The following is a 24,256-nucleotide window of genomic DNA, read 5'->3' as shown; positions in this document are numbered from 1 at the left end:
CGAATATTCACAGTTGAACTGGGCAGTCGAGAATGGCGGACAATCAAGCACATAGAAAACCAATACAACAACACTGTTCGTCCCTTTTCATCGCTCCAACACACCACAGAGGGCGCAATCATAATGAAGTCGTTTTGAGGGTACAGGGTGAGGCAAAATTAAGAAAATAAAAATGAATATGTTAGCCGTTCCGCAACACAGTCAAAGTATTATATGGAAGAAGGTCAACTTGAGACAGAATGTGTCAAGTCAAGTGTCATGTTGAAAATAATGGTACCAACTTGAGGAGGGATCCATTATGGATTTTAAATATGTTTTGTTGTGGAGAAGCCAATATAGAATAATGTATTTTATTAATGAATTTTAAAATAATTTAATTACAATTCATAATCCTTTTATGAAGGGGAAGGATATCTCTTCATACGTTTACTTGTTCAACTTTGTGGAGCAAGTTTTCAATGATAAAGTCGTGTGCGCTCGTTAAAAATGGTGTTAATATGAGCATATATTTCAAGGTAATAGTATTCTTGAAGCGGAAAAATTAAAGTTATAGGCCCAAAAAATCAAAATCTCTTACGTTTGAACAAGCTCAGAGGTATATAAATGAGGCGTCAGATGAAAAATATTTTTTGATAAAAGTTGCTACTATTTGCGGAATATACGGAGCCTGCCGGCGTGAAGCGCTGTGCAATTTATTAATAGAAGACATTAAATTAATGGATAAGTCATTGATTGTTCAAATCCCTAATACAAAAACGAAAATAAGTCGTTATTTTTGCATTGTTGAAAAACACATTGACTATTTCAATAAATACGTTGCATTACGCCCTTCTGTTATCAATCATCAAGGTTTTTTCTGAAATACTCAAATTATAAATGCAGTGTCAACGCAGTTGTTATACACACTTTTGCTGATGTAATCCCAACTAGCTGTTGGGATTACAGCAGCAGTTGGCTCCAGTGTTACAGCATCGTCCTCTTTACTTCCAAGAATTGAATATTAATGCCCATGAAATTGTCAACTCATATAATTCAAATATATTACAAGGCTCTTCAACATCGCAAGGTATATAATAATATCACCACTTGTTCCAATTGTACTTTTCATATTGATGTTCATATTGATTATAATAATAATGTGATTAATGTATATAATACATTTGTAACAGAATTTAATTGTATCTATATCTGTTGTTCATAATAAAACCAACTTCCTTGAAAATTAAATAATTATGTTTTGTTTACTGCTATTTGGTAAAAATATTTCTAACAAACTACCTTGTAAACATCATCTTTTAATACTCTTGACAACCACTAAAGATGTCACTTTTAATGACAGTTGTACAAAAAACCATTAGAGTCCATGTAGATTTGCGTAGAACTAGTTGAACTCCAAAACTATTCATTGAATTATCTATATTAGCTAAACCTTCAAAGATACATATTTGTAATTATTCTGTAAGTATTTTCATGCGTGTTTATCACCAACCAAGCTTGGTTAGCATTATATGAAATGATTGTTTAAAAAGATCAATTGAACACCAATATCGGTATTCTTCCTATGGCGATATTTACAACTTCACGCTGAATGATTTCACTGTCGTGACTTCTATGATCATTAAACAATCTGAAAGAAGAATACGCCTTAATGTTTGACTTTAAATCACGTAGCAGCGTTTGTTTTCCATAAAGTACAGCGGTTTTGAATAGTCAATTGTTTTCGCCTTATCTTATCACAGGTGTATGGCGTGATGGAACATAAAACAAACGCGAGATGTAGCCAGGTGAGATCATGGTCGCTTCAAAAACATCGTTTCGGCCATTCGGAAATATTTCCGCGGAATTTGCTCACGTATTTCAGATGAAAACACATAAAAGTTTGTGTGTTTCAAAGTTGATTATCATAAAATTGAAACGACCGCATTTTATAGATTTGTGTGCCCACTACAGATAAGTAGGTGCGCTGATGTAACAAAGAGATTGATTTTGATGAAAATATACAGTAAAATATCGTTCAACTTCTGATATCGATGTCTTCAAATGAAAATGCAACATAACTTTGATGCTGAGATCATATTAAACAACAGTTTGATAAAAAATTCTCCACGCAAATAGCTATTTGTGATATGAGTGTTAAAAGTAAGGTTCTATTTCGTGAGTGAAAAAGTTTGCGATTTCACGAACAAAGTAAAACTTAGTTTCAACACAAATATCATACAAAGTTTTTTGTACAACTGTCCTGTTTTCATAATAAAATAGATAAATTCAATATTTCTATGAATACACATTTTGACATATCTTATCAGTTAACTATTTACATGTCATCGCATTTGCTGTGAAATGGCCGTGTCATGTGACGTCGAATCAACTGGTTACCAACAAAGTTTTGTTTACAGCTCACGCGTTTTATTTAAAGTTCTTGCTGGTGTTTAAAATGTCTTTCATAATGAAGAACAATAGTGAGGAATTGTGTGTTCCTGACGATATGGAAGAGGCTGCAAAAAGAGTTTCAATTGAACTGTTACAAAAAAAATCGGCTCGGTAATACCACATCGCATATTCTAATTTTCTTAGCTGGTGTAGATTTAAAAACGTTGAAGGAAATTTCAGCGAAACCGTCTTCTTAGCCTATCTAAAAGACAAATCAAAAATATGCAACTTGCCAACTTTATTGAGCAAGTTTTCAATGTTAAAGTCGAGTGCACTCTTTAAAAATGGTGTTAATAATGAGTGATTTTTTTTGCTGGTATCTTTTTGGCAACACGCTTTTTGACAGATTACTCGTGAATCGTGTCTTGTGTAATTGTCAAACTTGTTCAGTTTGGTCTATAATTCAACCATGAATCGACTTACGAATGAACAACGCTTGTAAATTATTGAATTTTATTATCAAAATTCATGCTCGTTGAAGAAAGTGTATCGTGCACTTCTTCCAATTTATGGGCAGTTTCGTCAGCCTACTAGCTATTCGGAAGCTTGTGACTAAGTTTCGAACCCCTTTTACATTACTGGACATTATACCACCAACACGCATACGTAGAGTGAGGACCGAAGAAAATATTGCGGCTGTATCCGCCAGTGTTCGTGATGACCGTGAAATGTCGATTCGCCGCCGTTCGCAGCAATAGGGCCTCTGTTACTCTACTACGTGGAAAATTTTGCGAAAGGATTTGAGTGTAAAACCTTATAAGATACAGCTGGTGCAAGAATTGAAGCCACACGACCTCCCACAAAGTCTATCATTTGGTGAATGGGCGCTGGCAAAGTTGGAGGAAGATCCACATTTTTATCGAAAAATTGTGTTCAGCGACGAGGCTCATTTCTGGTTGAATGGACACATCAATAAGCAAAATTGCCGCTTCTGGAGTGAAGACCAGTCACAAGCATTGCAAGAGCTACCGATGCATCAGGAAAAAGTCACTGTTTGGTGTGGATTATGGGTCGGTGGCATCATCGGGCCGTACGACAATGGCCGGAACGTTACTATGAATGGCGAGCGCTACCATGTGATGATTGACGACTTTTTATTGTCCAGAATGAAAGAATTGGACATGCCTGACATGTGGTTTCAACAAGACGGTGGCCACTTGCCACACCATATGCGAAATAATGGCCCAATTAAGAGCCGCCTTCGTTGAACAGTTTATCTTACGTTTGGGGCCCATCAATTGGCCACCTAGATCGTGTGATTTAACGCCTTTGGATTATTTCTTGTGGGGTCATGTTAGGGCTCATGTCTACAGGGATAAACCAGCAACGACTGACGCTCTGGAAGCTGATATTGAAGTATTTATACATATATTTAAGCATTATAACATATCGCCCGGTATGGGCGATATGTTAGAGAGAGTGTGCCAAAATTGAACCCTGGGCATGGGCCATCTAAAGCGGAGCCGCAGACAACAGCTCCAAACATTAAATTATATTGATCGTTCTATCGATTCCATTAAAGATTTCATCAATTTTTTCAAATTTTTTGTGTTGTTTTGAAAATCAAATCCTATACCTCTCAAAAATCACCCGTTTCGAGTACAAGTGAATATTTCAAGGTAATAGCATTCTTGAAAAGGAGAATGAAAGTAATAGGTCCAAAAAATCAAAAACTCTTACGTTTGAACAAGTCCAGAGGTTTATAAATGAGGCACCAGATAAAGAATATTTTATGATAAAAGTTGCTACTATTTTCGGTATAAATGGGGCCTGCCAGCGTGTCATTTATTAATAGAAGACATTAAATTAATGGATAAATCATCGATTGTTCAAATTCTAAATACAAAAACGAAAATATGTCGTTTTTTTTGCATTGTTGAAAGAAACATTGACTATTCAAATAAATACTTTGCATTACGCCTTTCTGTTATCAATCGTCAACGTTTCTTTTCTGAAATACTCAAATTAAAAATTCAGTGCCAACCCAGTTGGTATAAACACGTTTGGAAAAATTCCCTCTACCATTACTGAGTTTCTGAACCTCTCGGAACCAAAGGAATATAAAGGTTACCGTTTCAGAAGTTCTTCTGCTTTTTTGCTAGCAGAATCAGGAGCAAATATAACGGATATTAAGAAGCACGGAGCTACAACAGTAGCTGAGGGTTACATCGATTAATCTATTTTATATAAAAAGGCTGTTGCTGAAAGAATAATCCCAACAATCCCAAAGCCTACTTGATCAAAATGTGCGTATGAAAGTCTATATGAAAAAACTTGAAAGCTCTGTATTTCATAGTTGACTCTAGCAAAACATCAATTATTCTACATTTTTCGAAAGATAATTTGAATATCTATTAACATATGCAGGAATATACAGGATGTCTCATTAAAAAATAATTTTCCATCAATATCTATTGATATCTCATTTGAAAAAATAAGTTTTTCACACCATTGAATTCTATGTAAGAAAGTGCTGTGGGAATATTTTCATAGAAACAAGAAATTTTCCACAGGAAAAAAGTTACAGCAACTTTTTGAAAATACACATTTTTGAAAAACATGCTGCAACTCAGAAACTATGATAGATATCGATTTGCGATTTTCACCATTGAGTTTGTCATAAGATTTGACCCTGAGACCAGCTATCAGTTTTCATATATCTGGTTTGAAAACAGAAGTTTACCTTCAAAAGTGTCCAATTTGACCCACTTTGTCTATTTAATGTTTTTGAAAGAATTATTGTCCATGATAAAACTGTCAATAGTGACTAAATATGATGATTCAATTGTCATTTCTGTTCAATTGTCATTTCATATATATATATATACGGTCACGATGAGTTTTTGTTTTCGGTGGACTTCCATGATAGAAAAGTGATTTCAATAATCTCCAAGAACATTGAGAACATTTTCAGTGAAGGCCCCATAAAGTTAATATTGTTACCTGAAAATTTTAGCTAGTTTCAGAAATTTTCAAAACTTCAAAGTCATTGTTTGAGTATATATCCACAATGTGGATAACTACTAACTGTTATCAAATATCTCATTGGACTTTTCATTAATTTAGACTATATTTCATGACAAAAAATATAAAAGGTCACGCCTATTCTACAAATAACACTGCGCAATGTGAAAGCAAAGATGTTTCGCAGTATCTTTTATCTCAGACAGAGAGAGGATCTCTGGGAGTGTCTTTCCTGCTCATCCTGCGGAGACCTCTCCTGCTGACGCAGAGTATATAAAGTAGTGGAATAATTTTCAGGGGCGTAGCTACATATTGTCCCGGAATATTAATTGTGGAATGCAGTCCAACAAGTCAGACAATCAAAAGTTTGGTGATATTGTTGAAAGGAAGAATCTGATGCATTTCACTGTTCTACATTCAAATTCAATTGTTACTCAAATTTTTTCACGTTCATCACTAATTAATAATATATAATATACTATATAATATATTATATAAGACAATGGAAGCCCGAACTGATGAAATACACCACGAAACATTGTCAATCACCTTCAAATAAATATTAATACTTACTTAGCTTTCTTGAGAAGGTAACATTTCGGCAAACAACCCTTTTCCGTTTTCAAAATCTGTATTCACTATAAATATCTCGCCTCAAACTGTGATATTTCTAATTTCTTTTGACACAAGTCAATGGGGCAGTCTCTAGATGAACACACAACTAAAAGATTTTTGAGAATTCTGTTCAGTTGAGGTTCATCTTACCATTTTAAACCTCTCTTCCAAGTAATCAAACCAGGTATGATTCACTTCCACATAACTATTCGAAAAACACTAGCTGCTGCAAAAATAATATACACGGATTCTTTGAGTTTTCTAATTTTTCAATGAGTTTCTTTGGTGGTAATTTTTGTTCCACTCCATTTCATAGCGTCATCAACAGATGATTTTAGAATATGTTCCACTAACCCCGATCCTGCCATCTGTCTTCTCCTTATATATTCACGATGTTCATTTTTTCTCACATCTATGAGTCTGGAGGTTTCACCCATATAACTTTTTCCACAGGAACAAGGTATATTATGAATACAATCGTTTGTTCTTCCAAAAGTATTTTCGGGTTTAGTTCGTGACGAAAGATATCTCAAAGTGTTTCTAACAGTTGTTTGAGATCAGACCCAGAGATAAAAGCAAAAATTAAGGAGAGTAATTCCATCAGAAAATGAAAAGCAAGGAAAGATGTTTTGCTAGTTCAGACATCAATATTCTGAATGTATGAAAGAACAAATAAATTCAGAATTAATAGCTACACTATCAATTATATATAAGCAATAAAACGTGAAATGAAAATACAATAAAATGAATGAAATAATCAAGATAAATCATGAAAATGACCACAGAAAAAAAGGAATATAAGTAAGACAAAAAAGCAAAATAATAAAAAAGAAATTGAATAAAATACAAAAAAAGATTTCAAACCAATCGTTTTCAGGTGATAACTGGACTATTCCTCTAAAAGATGACTATTCATAGGTCAATCGAGCGCTTCCACCTATTCCCTCTTCGTTGGACAACAAATATGCAGGTTCTTTGAACTTCCTCCTGAACCAGTATTCCTTCCTGTGGATGATATGAACTTGGGACCACTTGATGTTATGTCGATGAGTCCAAACATGCTCTGCTATTCTCTACTTGCTGATTTCTTCTCGCTGTGTGTTTCTCTTGTGCTCAGCTATGCGGACTTTCAGTGGCCTTTCAGATTCACCGTTGCAGGATTTGTCGCGTTTGGTTACGTGGTTTTCGTGGAGCTGCTTCGAATGGTGTTTCCGGATCTGAAGCAGGTTCTGATGTAGTGCTTGGACCCAACTCTTCTTATTCTCTCCGACAATCCTCTAATGTGGGGAAATACAAGCACTGGCTCTGTCAAGGTTTGTTCCACCATCACTCTGGAGTAATAATTCCGCTAAATATCTTTTTTGATGATGGCTAGTTTCTTTTCGAGATCTTCCTTCGCATTGGAGAGGTGCTGTTGAGGTGCTTCGGGAAGGTAGTTCTCTATTTTCACGATTCCATATCATGAAGGTGTCGTTAACGGATCTCAACAAGACTCGGGGCTTCTTCTGGGCTCCTCCAATGGTCAATGGCTATAACTGGTGAACGTGGCGATATCACTAGCAGTACCTTATCTTGCGTAAAGAATTATTTATTTGGATACAGCATCCCATTAACTCCATGATTACTTCTGTGGATAAGTTCTTTCTATCTTCCAGGTCCTGGTCTTCGAATATCTTCCTCTTTCCTCTGTATGATGGAGTGCTTTCTCGAAAGGGAAGTTTGTGGCTTTCCACTTCGAAACTGATTAATTGACTCAGTCTGTGACTTCTAATAATTTCACAAAATGTCTTGAATTCTTCACAAAAGATGAAATTTTACTTTGTAGTTAGTGGTTGTATAATTAGAAGTGAAAATCTAAACAAGTTTTGAGTATCTGACTCTTTGGAAATGAAGATCGGTCGGAGCGGAAAACCCTACTTGTAGATTTTAGGTAGTCCATACAGGTGAGGGGGCTCACAATGGTGTTAGCGATGGTCTCTCCTTTTCCGAAAGATTGACTAGGTATTTTTTTGGAGTCTGGTACTTCTTCCCAATTGATGCAGTAGGGATCCCTACAATCTACGAGTATATTATCCTTTCTGAAGAACATCTTTGATCTTCTGTTCATAGAGATCAGTATCCATCACAACACCAGCGTTTTCCTTATCTGCAGGTAGGAACTTGAAGGTGTTGTCTCTTCGTAGACCGATCAGAGTTTATTACTTATATGTAATAACTAGTATCATGTTGCTGTATCGCTGCTGTTCCAATGTTTTGACAGAATCAGAATCAACGAACTAAGGCGTGCGCAGCGTTATAGAACAGTGCTTTCAAAAAATTGTTCTACAGCGCCATCTAGTGGCGAGTAACAAAAAAATTGGTAGCCTATAAACCTTCTCTATGAAAAATTACATATACATGTCAATTTCCATCACGATCGGTTGAGCGATGTAGAAGTTTATCACTTACCAACCAACCAACAAACATCCATTTTTATATATATATATGATAATAATAATAAATGGGCTTCATTCATTGACATACATTGTTAGTAAGGAAGAAGAAGATAGAACAATCAGTGAAAGGCGAAGTTCAGCAGAGACTGTTTTACAACTTAACCTAGGGGATAACATGTATTATATATAGCCATATGTTCTCAACTTTTTCTTGAAATTATATATGGAGTAGTGTCTGAATTCACTGGGCAGAGTTTTATATTGTTTGATAGAGTTGTAAATGAAAGCAGGCTATGTTTTGGAATAATAAAATTGTGACGGTTTCGTGTCCTCGAATTATTCTGAGATTTGAAAGTTTTATATCTTTTATAAATATAATTTGGCTCTTTGTAAATGAGGAATTTATGTTTATTGACGAGTAGGTGGAACTGCCAGGTTTTAGCAATCGGTAATCAAGCTTACTCCTCGAATTTGGGGGATATATGGTCGAATTTTCTCACATCATATGAAACACAAATGCAATTGTATTTTTTGTAAGCGATTTACATCAATTTGTATCAAGGTAGGTCCGTAGATTATATCGCAATATGCTAATCTAGGCAATATGAGGGTTTCGCAAAGTTTCAAGTTCAATTTGGAAGTCATAATATCTTTACTTTGATAGAGTTGAGGTAAGATACTCTACGAGCTACGACATAGTGAATTCATATGTTTGTGAAATCTCTGATCAGCATCTAGCCACAAACCCAAGTTCTTGCTTTACGTAATTATTTGTAATAAGTCTTGTCCAAGTTTGATTTCAATTCTTCCTTCAATTTCCCACCATTTATGTTCCGTGCCAAAAAGTATCAGCTGAGATTTTTTAGAATTCAATTTCAGGTTATGGGCTATAGATAGATCCAGTAACTTTTGTAGATCGGTGTTAATTTTTTACATTGCCACCTGCCAGTTACTTGGAGGAAACCGATAAATCAACTGAGTGTTATCTGCATAATGATGCACTGTGTAATGATCAAGTCAGATATATATAGAGAGAACAGAATGGGGCCAATTGATATAATTGATATTTCTTCTATTCATTCATATTTTATTTGTTTTTTCATAGATTTCGAATCATTTTAGAATCGTATTAGACAATGGAAGTTCGAACTAGTAAAATTCAACATGAAATATTGTCAACCACTTTCAAACAAAAGAAAGAGAGTCACCAAGAAAAATGGGATACTCGTTCAACGACAGAGTGTTGCTGGTGGTTTGATTGCCCAAGACGAAACTGCTGAAGAAAATCTTTAGAAAGCCTATATGAAGCTGTTATTTGTGTATAACATATACAAGAACTTCTCTAAAACAAATACTTCTACTTTGAAATCGCCAATAAATAGATATAATGAAAGTCTGTACACCAACCATCCAATATATCGCTCTCAGTTGGGTGTTTCCCAAACAACTTAATGATTTAATATAGATTGCTTCTTCGACTTTTTAATAATCTCACCAGTTATCCTAAGTAATTATTTTTCATCGCGTATTTAATTTCTGAAATAAAATTAGATGAAAAGCTCACAACTGCACATATTCCGCTATATTTTCATAAATAGTGTCGACACAATTTCAACGTATCTATTTACTGATTCCTTCGGTCAATTTGAACCGACTCAACTATTCGAGTAACTCAAAACTCTGAAATTTTTGTTCCTTTACATGATCCAAGAGCTATAACATTTCTGTTTATAAACAGAAACTTCATTTAAATTATGAACGGGGCACATCATAAAATCTAATATTAGTTATATGACCTCTGCTAATCTGAAATAATCTGTCTTGGAACGAATTGGCTATAATGAATAACTATGAAATTGAACGTTCTTCCACTCCTCAATGCGTTATTTATATCTTCGGGCTTCACGCTCAAACCCATAAATTGTATGTTTGACAGTCAGCAGAGACATTTATATTCATCCTTCGAAGTTTGTTTTATAAACTCTACGTCTATCATTTGCTATTTGTTTATTGTTGATATTTTGGAAATGTTAATTTATTCAAATCATGAAAATTATAGTCTCGCACTGTCTTCAACTTCCAACATAAGTTTTATTTGAAAGTTTTTTAGTATTTATATAAAAATGCTGCTTCAATTATTGGATACAGACGACCATAAAAATCTTTTGAAAAAATGGAATAGAATACGACTTTCGAAAGGTTTTTTTACACGCTTTATATTAGCTTCACCTGTATATATGTATGTATGTTTGTTTGTTTGTAACTCTCAAGCTCGGGATCTGTATTTGATATACTTCAAAGTATATCAGTTCCCTCCCAAGATGTTCTTGTTCACATATTCTCCGAGCCTGTTCGTAGAGATGACTCCTCTCTTTTGGCTAGGATGGTGGTTCGATAGTGCGTGCAAGTACCTATCTGTGTGTGTGGGTTTTCGATTCACTTTGTGGGTTAGTTTGGTACCACATCGTTCTATTAGTACATCTAGGAAAGCTATCCGTTGGTCCTGCTCAATCTCCATGGTGAATTTTATGCTAGAGTGTTGGGCGTTCAAGTGGTTTCGGAAACGGTTCAGGACGTCTCTTCCCTGTTTCCACATGACGAAAGTATCATCCACGTAACGTAACCACAAGGTCGGCTTCAATTCGAAAGTGTCTATCGCTTTTCCTTCAAACCGTTCCATGAAATAATTTGCTATCACTGGGCTAAGTTGACTCCCCAATGCAACGCCATCTAGTTGCTCATAGAAGTTCATTGAAAGTAACTTCCTGTGAGACATGCTCTAAAGAGTTCGACGATGTCTTTCGGGAACACGTGGGCTAACCCCCTCAGAGAGTCTTCCAGTAGGACATTGGTAAACAAGGACACCACATCGAAGCTGACCAGAATATCCGTCGGTTCCAGCGTTAAGCCCCTAATTTTACCAACGAAGTCTGTCGAGTCCTTGACGTAGGAGTCGGTCTTTCCCACATGAGGTTGTAGGAGTGGTAGGTCGGAGAGCCCGGGGTACTGACTAACGGTCTTAGTGACATGTTGGTTTCATTGATTTTCGGAAGCCCGTAGAGCCTAGGTGGAACGCTTCAGTTCTAAGAATGGCTTTATGTGTGGTTTCCGTCAGTGAGGAAGATCTAATGATTTTGTTCACGTTCCTTAACTTAGATTGCGTTGGGTCCCGTTGAAGAACACGCTCTTAGTGAGGGAGACCACATAATTTTGTTTGAAAACACAGAACTAATTGCCACCAACCAGGGAATCTATAGCCGACTGGTAGGGGAGGAAATAGAGATCCACAAACACACGGAGAATTTCAACAGAAAAGAAGAAGCGGTGAACCTCAATCGATTATGGAACCCCATTTTGAAGAATTCGAGAATAACGAACAGAATGACAACAGGCAGCAAGATTGTTAATGTTCCAGGTTCAAGTACAGGTACAAGTACAGGTACAAATACAGGTACCAATACAACTGATTACCTGACAAGGCATAAATACGCTTCACGAAGCCTAAAAGTTAGTCATCGGACAGCAAGCCATGATGGTCAAACCTCTGAAGAAGCAAGCCACTGTCGCCAGCAAAACGTCAGGATGAAATTCCAAAAATCCACGGCTTTCAAACTCGAAAAACAGTGACAATGAAAACCTCAGCCGCCTCATTACCAAACATTAAATTTTTATTTCTTTTTTTTTATTATTTTTGATTCACACTAGTAAATATGGTTTAGGTTGCATTTACAATTTATGCGGACAAATAATTCAAATTGTTGTTTTTCAAGAACCTTACTTTGATGAAATTCTACTACTTATTCCTGATATTCAAATCTACTCATGCCGATCCTGTCCTTTTTTTTGTGTCCTCCAATTGGTCGTTTCGAAATATATTCAAGGATAGGAGCAGAGAGACAAAAAATGTTCTTCGTCGTGTTCGAGTGTAAAAACTGCAATACAATTACGTCGTATATATATATATATATATATATATATATATATATATATATATATATATATATATATATATATATATATATATATATATATATATATATATACAGCGTGACTCACGGTCGATGATAGGTTAGACGTTTCTGGAAAATGCAGAGCATGATTTTTCTGAAAACTTTACCTCTCACATTTCCTTACATTTTCTATCGATCTAAAATATTTTCAGCATTGCGGCGTTGCCACTTCTATCAAAAAGTCCTAGCAATTATATTTTTTTAAATAGAACACCCCGTATATTAATAAATTTTTGGAATCGCTCTAGTATTTTAATACTTTTTTGTCAATAATATCTTATACCTATCTCTATCTGTTTTCGAGATTAAAAATAAATTGTGCTAAATATGGTCCAAAACCTAGCCTTAATTGAAATTAAGCACATCAGTACTCTCAATTCATGAAAAGTTGATATTTTGATGATAGTTTGGACAAACTCGATATATTCAAATAACACCAAGAAATCGACTTCATATCATACAGGGCGTGCTAAAATTACTATTATTTCCATTGTGCATAAAAGTAGTCGAAAGTTCATTTTTTCAAATGAAACCCCCTGTATATTACTCATTAAATTGAAGAATGGTGAAAAATGCTTCAAGATGATATACATGTCCCTATACCTAAATCGTCTAGTTTTCTTAATAAAGCCGTTTTTGTGGAAAAATAGTTATTCACGTTTTACCTACAAGTGTTGAAAGTGGCATTTTATTTTGTGAGTGGGGATTATTGCAAAACGAGCGTCAGCAAGTGGAGCAAACTCACGAGCAAAATGAAATCACTTTAAACAAACGTATCATACAAATTTTTTGTATAACGTTACTGCTGATAATGAAAAAAATTATAGGGTCCATGGGATTTGAACACACGATCTTTGGATTACAAGGCATATGTTACAAATACATACGCCAACTCACGTTATTTTACGGAGGATTATTGGTTAGTCATGAAGGACTTTCTACAGTTGGACTGAATACTACTTCGTCATCGTCAGTAACTTCACAGGGATTTAATATTACCAGTAGCATGAACTGTATGTGTGAACTTTTCTAAATGATTTTTTTGTAGGTGTTCTGATTGAAATGTTTCTATCAAAGAGATTTTCAATAACAGGTGTACAAAAAATAATTTTTAAAGAATTTTATTTCTAGATAGCCGTGGAAATATCAAGCTTATGACAGTTTGGTGACTTTTATAAGTAATTGATAAATGGTTATTGACGGTGTTTCAAAAAATCGCCAAAAATGAATGCAAATATTGACTATTCAAACGAAGTTCTTATGAAATTATTTATTATACACGGACAGTGTATCAAATCATTGCCAGAACTTGTAGAAAATTCAACCAAATGTATCCTGAATTAACACCAATGAACGAGAGGAAGTTTGTAAGATTACAACATAATTTCCTTAACTATGGCTCCATGTTAAAAGCGCCTTCAACATTACCAAAACCTGTTACTTCAAATGAGGACAATACTGTTAACGTTTTGGCATATTTTTATGCATATACAGAAGCTTCCATTCGCAGTGCAGAAAAAGATTTAGGTGTTTCACATGCTTCAGTACAACGAATTTTGAAAAATCACGGAATGCATCCATATGAATTTACTAAAGTTCAAGTTCTAAAAGCAGAAGACTTCGAACGTAGAATGCATTTTTGTGAATCCCTTTTGATTCATACACAGGAAGATCGGGAATTTTTGTCAAAAATAATTTGGAGCGAAATTTACAAGGGATGATATTTTCAATAGAAGGAATGAACGTTTCTGGGCTGATCATAATCCTCATGTTACAAAAGAAATGGGTTTTCAAGAAAAAATTTACCTGAATGTTTTCTGTATTCTGAAGAACAATAAAATTAGCTTTTTTATTTATGAAGACACACTGAATGCAGAGAGATATCTCCAAATATTAATGAGGACTGTAACCGATTTTTTTGAAAATTTGCCTTTAGAGGAATATAGGAATTCGTGGTTTCAACTGGACGGAGCGCCAGCTCATTCCACCCAGGAAGTTTCCAAGAAACTTGACGAACTATTCGACGATCGTTGGTTTAGGCGTTTAGGGCCGTGGGATTGGCCACCGAGATCACCCGATCTCACGCCAATTGACTTTTTTATGGGGTATTTTGAAAGAAGAATTGCGACGGCGAATAGTGCGGAGTATTGAAGATCTGTATCTCCAGGAAATTGAAAAAGCAACCACAAGTCGCTTACAAAAAAAGCATTTTAAAGTGTTCAGAATGTAATGGACAACATTTTCAGCATTTATTGTGAAAATGTGATATTTTGTTTACAATTTTGTTATTTTGAATCATCCTATTCTGTTATTGTCTGTACTTTCACATGTTTTAGCCCACAAAATCTTACTTTTTACCTAGAAATGACTGATTTTTAGTACAGTTGTTCCTTGGAAACTTTGAGCCATAGTTAAGGAAATTATTTTGTAACCTTACAAACTTCCTCTCGTTCATTGGTGTTAATTCATGATACATTTGGTTGAATTTTTTACACGTTCTGACAATGATTTGATCACTTTTCGAAACACAAAACTTTTATTTATTACGTCATTATCTATAATTCTATGTAATTTTCATTTTATCAAATGGAAGGGATTTATTTTTGGGAAGGGAAGGTTTTGGCTTTCAACTTTTCCATCTTCATACAAAAATGCGGGAATCCTCCAGAGAAAGGTATTAGGAAGCAATTAATTTCAAAATAAACTCTGAACAAAGATTTGTAATTTATACAGAGAAGTGACTTCCAGACAGACTGAAAGAAAGAGCTCTCTTTAAACAACTAGTTTCATATACACATTGAATTACACGAAATAAAAATACTTTCGAAGCAACCACTTTTATATGAACACTGAATTGTACAAAAAACTTTATATTTTTTTCATTTTTCAGCTATTCAACGACAGGTGAGTATTACTGATAATCATTATAGATCTAAATTTATCTATACCTATTTCCTGAAAAACTTACATTGTATAGTTTCACCTATGAAAACATAGTTCTTCAAATAATAATTGAATGAATTGTTTGAATAACTCATTGATTGACATAGTTTTAATGTTCTTGTTTGAAGGAAAACTAATTCTATCAAAGCCACTAAGTCATACTTTCAAAATGAAATAGATGTCCAATTTTTTACAAACTACAAAAATATCTGTCTTGTTCTAATGCCTGGAGACTCAGCTGAACCATAAAATAGAAGATAAATCGAAATAACTTGTAACTTAGAGAGTTATTTTAGATTATTTTGCAAGGTTCATCTGGCATTAAGTTATAAATACTATCCCATATAATCGACAAGGTTTTGTGAACAAAATACCAAAGGAAACGTTTTTGGCATGCGTAAGTCGAGTAATTTCTGAAAGTTTCAGTGATTGTGAAAAGGAAATGACTTTATTGGGAAAGGAATGTTTCGGCTTTCTACTTCTCCATCTTGATACAAAAAAAATTGGGGAATCTTCCAAAGAAAGGAAGGAAGCAATAAAGATGGAGAAGTAGAAACCCAAAACATTCCTTTCCCAAAATTATACTCCTGTCAATTTAAGGAAGTTACCATCATAGCGACTTCCCCCAAGGATCTAATTTTGGTTCCCTGGTGTTCCTCATCTTCAGTAATATATTCCGAACATCTTTCATTTGTGCTTAGATGATGGGGACTTGTTTTCGTTGTTGAAAGCTCAATACCTGACTTTAATGAATAAATTATATATTTACATGGTAGATAACACTACAACGTATCTCAATAATATCTTTTGACCATATGCCATGCTATTCTCGAGAGTTTCAGATATTTAGGAATCATATCCGACAGTAAGCAAATTGTCAATGAACACATCAGTAGAGCTGTTAGATCTTCATTGAGCTTTTTTTGACAACTGTGCTTGAAAATGGTGTATAGTTTCTCTAAAATGAAAAACTTGTAAAGTATGTTCAATACAAGAAAACACTTGTCTGGTCATCACTTTACTGACATGCAATTGATTTGGAAATGGTAAAAGTTTTCTTTCCTGAAAGAAGTTATGACCACAATGGTTTTTCAGAACTCTTTTGCAGCCTCAAAATTTAAAAATGCATGCAGACCCCTACTTATATAATATTCAATTTTCAAATAATGAGAGGGGCGTCTTTAGTAAAAGACCCCTCCCATTCGGTCATTTACGAGTAGATGCTTCATTATGGTCCACATCATCCTGAAACCGTCATTATGTTATTTTCAGTAAACTTGTTGCAAGCTCAATGTGCTAGTATACTTTTCCGTGTGTCAATTTGAAAACATTTTGAAAAAATATCAATATATCTGTCGAATCTGTCAATCTAGGTCAGTGCCAGCAAATGGGCCAAAAATAAGAAAACAATCCTACCTTGTGCAGCGACTCTACGCGCAACAGATTTAGATCTCATTGTCGAAACTCAGGAAATGTCAATAAAAACAACCGAACCTCGGACCGTCTTCATATCATGAACTAACACATCGGAGGAACAGTCAAGACAGTATGGACGGAGACAATAAGAATCCCGATCGTCTTTTTTCATACGCTCTCGGACCAATCAGAGTGCTCTATTCGCTGTCATGTTTTATCACTTCACCGGGGCGACTGTGCCGTAATTTTTGATTTGGATCGCGGTTAGCCGGCGACAGAATAAAAGACTGCTGCCCGCTCTTTTGTTTCTCTCGTTTGTTTCCACCTGGAGAGACAGATATCTAGGCGGCGTAGGTCGCGCGTTTTTATTTTCATTGTGCGCAAATACGTGCGCATATCCACGCCTCCGGAGATGCCACGCCAGTGGTGGGTAGATAAGAACATCACGGTCGATACTCCGGATAGTCCGGGTATTCTCCCGGATTCCATCCCCGGGCTGTGTACCGGTCCCACTAGATTGATGCATATGTAATTTGTTTGCTCTATTCTGGCTCTTGTTTGGATAAAGCTCCGCAAACAGATTCTTGCGGTTTGCAGAGTTCATTAATTTGTACTCGGTTGTCTTGACGGGGTTGTTTCGTCTGATAACACGAGCGGTTGTTTTCATTGGGTTTCACATTCATTCAATTTTGACTGGTGACGCCAAATTGAGCTTGTTGATAATAATAATAAATTTTTTGTTTCAACAATGAATAAACAACAGTAATATACGAAATTATTTACATGGGTCTGCTTTTGAATGTTTTTCCATCTGCATTTGTATGTTTTTCCACAAAATGTAACCAAATGAGTCAGGGACACCCAAAGAGGAGTCTAGAGTTGCGCATGGGTTTCCCAGACATTTAGTTACAGTATAACGTATAACAGTATAGACAGTTTAACATTATAAAGTATAACAGTCAACATTCAGGCTATAAAAATAGATATTGTAATGAAATAATGAGTAACAAATGAATATTCAGGCTATATAATTGCAGCTTATATAAATATTATAATAAAATAATGAGTAAGAAGAAAAATATACAACCGACAGAATACTTAGAATTCGCAGATGCAGTGAATAAAGTAGAGCTGATAATACGAGTATAAATGCATAAAATGAAGTATATAATAGAGTTAGTACATTGAAGGGAACTAACAAACAGAAAAATGAGAACATACAATATCACAATCATGTGTGTAACATATAATATAAATAAATGAAATAATGTATATAATATAGTTGCAACAGATGAAAGTAAAACTAACTCGATAACAATATATAAACACTCAAGTCAGTCTGCGTGTCACATGTAAGTAAATTTTTATGATGTCTTTGAATAAACTTATCGACTGTATATGATGTATATACGTTTTGTATTTATCCGGTAATGCAATAAATATGTTGCCCTGTAGATTTCTTGAAGGCGTAGAATTCGCTTATTTTTTTAAGTATAAATGATCAGAATATATAAATCATTAGTTCTGTCTAAGGTCTCAATCTGCCTACTCCTTGGTAGTTCAATCTGAGGAGTAGGCAAAATGAGACCTTAGACAGAACTCATGTCGAGACCTACTTTTCAGATTGAACTACTGAGGAGTAGGCAGATTGAGAACTGGGGAGTAGGCAGATGGGGGCCCCGGCGTAAAGTCACATCAATTTCTTAAAAATGGCTCCAAAATGGAAGCCGAAACGTCGAACACAAAAGTCCAGACATGGGTCAATTGGAAGTCAACGACAACATACTACCGACCGCGGAAACCCATCGGCTGGCTCCCGCTGGTGGCTCCGTGCATTTGTATTTCTTTCTTTTGGTAACCAAGTGTTGCCCATCTTTACACTTGGCTACATCATACTGATGGTGGGCCAAAGCCCGAAACACGTGTCTATGATTTGCTACTTGCCATTTTTGTATACAAATGCACGGAGCCATAGTATTTCTATCTTTTGGTATTTCCCATCCTTACACTTGGCTGCACCATACTGATGATGGGCCAAAAGCCCGAAACACGTGTCTATGGTTTGCCACTTTCTTGAGTGCTATGTCCGATTATTAACTTCTGTTTCTATATCTGGATAATCAATAACTTTCATTTTTGTATAATTTCCTGAACCCGGATGTCACGCAGGTAGCTATAGCTGCCTCCATTGTGATTTTGATAGTTTTCTTGTAAACACAAGATCTATCAACTGAAACCACAAATGTGCGGTTGGCTCCTGCTGGTGGCTCCGTGCATTTGTATATCTAAAGTAACCAAGTGTTGCTCATCCTTACACTTGGCTGCAACAGAATAATTAGTGACTGGATCAACTATAAATTAATTCAATTCGTGAGGTTGCAGTCAATAGCTGGGCTGTTACAAAGGAAACTCTTTGTTATATGTCAAGCTATCGGTATATTTCACACCTTCGTCAGGACAACTACAATAATATGAATTGAATCGATTTATATTTATATTTATATATATATATATATATATATATATATATATATATATATATATATATATATATATATATATATATATATATATATATATATGTATATATATATGTGTATATATATATATATATATATATATATATATATATATATATATATATATAGAGAGAGAGAGAGAGAGAGAGATTTTATCGAGTGTGTATGATATACAAATCAAAAATGAAACAATTAGTGGACACAACACTCCAAAAAAAGAGGGCAGACCGCGGACACGTGTTTCTGGCTATTGGCCTCATCATTTCTATACAAAAATTGTGGGAAGCAATTTGTTAGTTCTATAAAAAAAATTCATAGAAAAGTTACACCCACAAGTGAATGTGATGTCACTACCATTGAAACTCACCCCTCACTTTCAAACAACGCTCCAAAAAGTAGTTCTGTTTCAAAATCTGTTAACTAGCTGTCGCACCCCTACGAACGACAACTCTTAAAACTCAAAATTTGTGCCAGCTAAGGACTAACGAGGTCTTACCTTTTAACGTATGATAGGAATCATACGTTAAAAGGTAAGAGTTGAACGATATGAGGTGAAAATCGATCGTATTGCTTTGCGGTTTTTGTAAAGCAGGAAAGAATACATGAATACAAAATCACAAATATGAAGTGTTTGTTTCGTAATTTGAAATGCTTCCTCATTTCGGGATTGACTATCATATCGACCTCAGAAACAAGTTGCAACGTCCCACGCACCGTCAGAACAACATGAATAATGGAAGAAGAAAATCAAATTTTGCGATGTGAATGAGTTTTGCAGTGTTGCCAAGTTCATATCAAATGTTAGTGACGTCACGACCATAGTTTTGATTCGATTTTGAGACAACTACTCACGAAAAAGGTCCATTTGATCGGTTCTATGAAAATCACTGCGGAAACACAGTACCCATCCTGCATTTGAAATATTTCTAAAACATCAGCAGCTCGCAGCTCAAGCGATAAAATTGAAAATAACCCGAGAAGAACAAGACTTTCTAGTACCGAACGTGTTCAGAGATTCGCCCTGCTACTACCATCTCAAACTCATCACGTACTCACTTTATTTATGTGTTCTCCTTTTATTTCTGCGCGTTAACTTAATGTGAACAGAATACGTTACAGGTTACTGTACGGTGATTCTGAGAATAATCATTGAATATGAGTATATGACCAGGTCAACTGAGTGGGTGGTAGGCAGTGAGAGATGGAATACTCCAGAATAAATTTTATTTGAAATTATCAGGTTGTTTCAAAAGTTTCAATGTCATCAAATAGTAGGTAACCCAACCGAAAATGAAACCATCATATTGATTCACATAAAAGAGGTATTGTCAGTGTTCACTATTTTCAGGGTACAGATTAATCACTCGAAAAAGATGATAGACCACATAGAATGTATAAAAGTCGAATGGAATAAATTCATTATTTCGGTTACGGTACATCTGTTTAACAATCTGTTTAAAATATGTTTTTCCGTTAATCAGCTGTCGCCCCCATACGAACGACAACTCTTAGAAGTTGAGAAACTTGTGCGAGCTAAATAAAACGAGGTCTTACCTTTCAACGTGTGATTCCTAACACGGTTGCAGAATCATCCCAGCTTCAACCGAATAAATTCTCTCGAGAAAAATATATGGTCGAGGCGGGTATCGAACCTACGGCCTTCCGATCGTGAGTCGGGCACACTACCACCGCGACCAATTCCACAACATATTTTAACAAAATCCTGAAACACGTCAAATTTAATTTTTCAACAGAAAAATGCTACCCCTACCTTAAACTCCAGGCGAATGACAGGTCTCTTCTTTTTCTATTCAAAAATGTTATCGCTTTTAAGTTTATTGCAACAATCATGTAGTTACTGAAACTCGATAAAATACACTCAAAACTTATTGCAATATACTAAAACTTATTTCATGTTGGGGTATTGATAATAAGAAAGTAAGCAAAAACCACAGCAATGTTCTTCTTAGATAGTTTCCTTTAAAAAACTGTAAATAATTTCCGTGGCAACGTTAGTTTAAAACGCTTTGACAACAGTAGTTGTCAGTATTTCAATTCAAGTTCAAAGTTCGTTAACTTCAAGTCTGTCAAATGGTAAAATTAACGGAAATGCATAAAATAACAGTTTTACAAATGATTGGTTACGGAGATAAAAACCGCATATTTCATGAGAAATTTCCTAATTCACCGCTGAAATCTCAAGGAACAATAATCAAAATAGAGAAGCAGTTTCGCGAGCTTGGTCATGTGGGGCAGATGAAAAAAGCAGCTGCCAATGCAATGACTGATGACCTCAAATTATATGTGATGCTTGAGTTTGAGAAAACCCCACATACATCGAGTAGAAAGGCATTCACTAGATCCAATGTTAGCCATATATCGATAGTAAACATTCCAAAAGAAAATAAAATGCATGCTTATAAGATAATACCTATACTCAGGAGCTCATGGAAGCAAATGATGGTGCTACTGCGGACCTTCGGAACCAAGGAATACAACGCTTTGCGGTGCTTGGTTGGCCGTTAGCAGCAAAATATTTAATCCTTTCTAAACATACCCTTGCTCAGTGGAGACGGATAGTTGAAAATAAGAGCATGGGTCGAAACAAAACCTGAGTCAAAGAGAGGCGATAAGAAGCTATAAAAACGTTTCGAAAACCCTATTCTTCGACCACCAGATGCACATTTCGTGAAATCCTGCAATCAATTACAATTGTAAATTAAAATCATGCACTTCGTAAAAACACGACCCGCAATATTTGTATACAAAGCCCAACGATCCGCTTCAGTCATTTTTCTCATCGGTCAAAGGCGTCATTAACGTGATTTTTTTCATTTTCGTGTCCGCCGCAAAAACTTACCATATCGATGAAACCAGAGGGTTGAAATTGTCACGGCACAAGGCGTGGATCGCCGTCATCAGTCATAACTTGCTCGCGGGTCCTATCTGAGCACTTACGACATAGTACGGGAGGTTGAAGGTTTATTTGGCTGTTGAGGAGCTTACTGAAATTCTATAAAGTCCAAATCCAATGTTATGTAAAGTTATTCCTGAAGAAAAAGTTCAAGTTGTTGAATATAACGACTTGATACTCGAAGAAAATAAATGAAGTATCAATTTGTTTGAAGGTGGTTGACAGTGTTTCGTGGTGCATTTCATTAGTTTGGATTTCCATCTTCTAATATGATATAAATTGATTTGAAATCCCTGAAAGAATCTATAAAAACTAAAAAGATAACCTAAAAATTAACAATTATATTAGGCAAAAAAAAATTACAATAAAATAAAATACAAGCAACCATTGAAAATTAAACTATCAACAAGAAATGAAATATTAAAAATTATTAACAAGAAATGAAAAACAAAAATTTAAAGTTTCCATGCCAAGTTAATTCCCGACGTTTCGATTGTTAATATCATCTTCGGGTGATGACGGTTTTAGCGGGAACTGACCGTTTGGCGGGAGTTGGTCGTGTTCCGCTTCATTATAGGTTTCATATGTTGCGTATCTCTACGCTAGCTTGGCTTTTTTGAATTTTCTCCTTGTGGATGATGTCAGCTTGAGACCACTTGATGTTATGTTAATGAGTCCAAACATGCTCTGCTACTCCTGATTTGCTGGTTTCTCCTCGCTTTGTGTATTTCTTGTGCTCGGCAATGCGAACTTTCAATGGCCTCTTAGTTTCACCGGTAAATTCCATTCTTGGAATCGCAGTCCGCGTTGGTGGCCTGGTTTTCATAGGGTTGCTATGGCTAGTGTTCCCAGATCTGAAGCAGGTTCTGATGTTATACTTGGACCCAATTCTTCTTTTCCTTTCCAACAATCCTCCTTCTTGTCCTAGTGAGGCTCTTGCTGTCTTCTAGCCAAAGTCTGTTTCATCATCACTTAGGAATAACCATTCCGTTGAAGGTCATTTTTGATGATGCCTATTTCCTTCTCGAAACCTTCCTTTGTATTACAGGGCCTGAAAGGAAGGGCCTGATTTAGATACTGTCCCGTGTGAGTTGGTTTTCGGTATACAGATGTTTTCCATTAAGTGTTGGTCCTCTTCACCAATACGTGGTGTTTAGTTCTGTATTCCCATGGTTCCATATTATGAAGGTGTCGTCAACATATAATATATAACTTGTGAAAGTGGCGATTTCATTGGCAGTCCCTCATCTTGCGTAAAGAATTCGTCTTTCAGTTGGAAGTAGCAGTTTGGTACACAGCATCCTAGTAATTCCATGATTACTTGTATCGGTGAGTTTGTTCTATCTTTCAGGTCCCCACCTTCTGATAGCTTCTTCTGTATGATTTGAAATGCTTCTTCGACAGGAACCTTAGTGTAGAGGCTTTCCATATCGAAACTGATTAGTTGATCCCGCTCTGTGACTACGATTGCTCTTAGTGGTTCGACAAAATGCCTTGAATTCTTCACAAAAAATGTTTTTTCCTTGCAGTGATTTTATCATTGGTAGTTAAAATCTGGACAGGTGTGAGTAGCTGAATCTCCAGAGCTAATGCTCGGTCTGAGTGGAACATTCTTCTTGTGGACTTTGGATAGTTTATACAAGCGTGGGGGTGCCGAAAACCCACTCACACGGGACAATATCTGAACCAGGAATCCAAGAACCATCATTCGACTTAGAAAGAAATCATCAAGACTCTAGTAGATCATGCTTTCGGTTTCTGTAATACAAAGGGAGGTTTCGAGAAGGAAATAGGCATCATCAAAAATGACCTTCAACGGAATGGTTACTCCAAAGTGATGATGGAATAACTTTGGCTAGAAAACAGCAAGAGCCTCACAGGGACGAAAAGTCGCCACAACCACTCCTTGTACTTCCCTACATCAGAGGATTATCGGAAAGGATAACAAGAATTGGGTCCAAGTATAACATCAGAACGTACTTCAGATCAGGGAACACGATCCGTAGCAGC

The 24,256-nt window shown here is 35.6% G+C and overlaps 1 protein-coding gene across 2 annotated transcripts in view; it reads right to left on the bottom strand.

Annotated features, from left to right (window-relative positions):
* The window catches only part of LOC111515167 (transcription factor hamlet), a 300,593-nt gene extending 283,472 nt beyond the window's left edge, over nucleotides 1–17,121 (bottom strand). The window contains exon 1 of one of the 2 annotated variants that reach the window (XM_074176082.1): nucleotides 16,814–17,121. In XM_074176082.1, the coding sequence (XP_074032183.1) occupies nucleotides 16,814–16,853 (40 nt within the window). In that variant the 5' untranslated portion in view covers nucleotides 16,854–17,121. The remainder of the gene's footprint in view (nucleotides 1–16,813) is intronic. The other variant, XM_074176084.1, reaches the window with a different exon arrangement.
* Between the last annotated feature and the right edge of the window lie 7,135 nt (nucleotides 17,122–24,256).

Source organism: Leptinotarsa decemlineata, unplaced genomic scaffold (assembly GCF_025532065.1).
Source record: "Leptinotarsa decemlineata unplaced genomic scaffold, Ldec_3_MD MMD2_tig00001393_RagTag_RagTag, whole genome shotgun sequence".
Classification (NCBI taxonomy): domain Eukaryota; kingdom Metazoa; phylum Arthropoda; class Insecta; order Coleoptera; family Chrysomelidae; genus Leptinotarsa; species Leptinotarsa decemlineata.
Note: the sequence above shows the minus strand (reverse complement) of the source record. Positions and strands in the feature narration are given on the sequence as shown.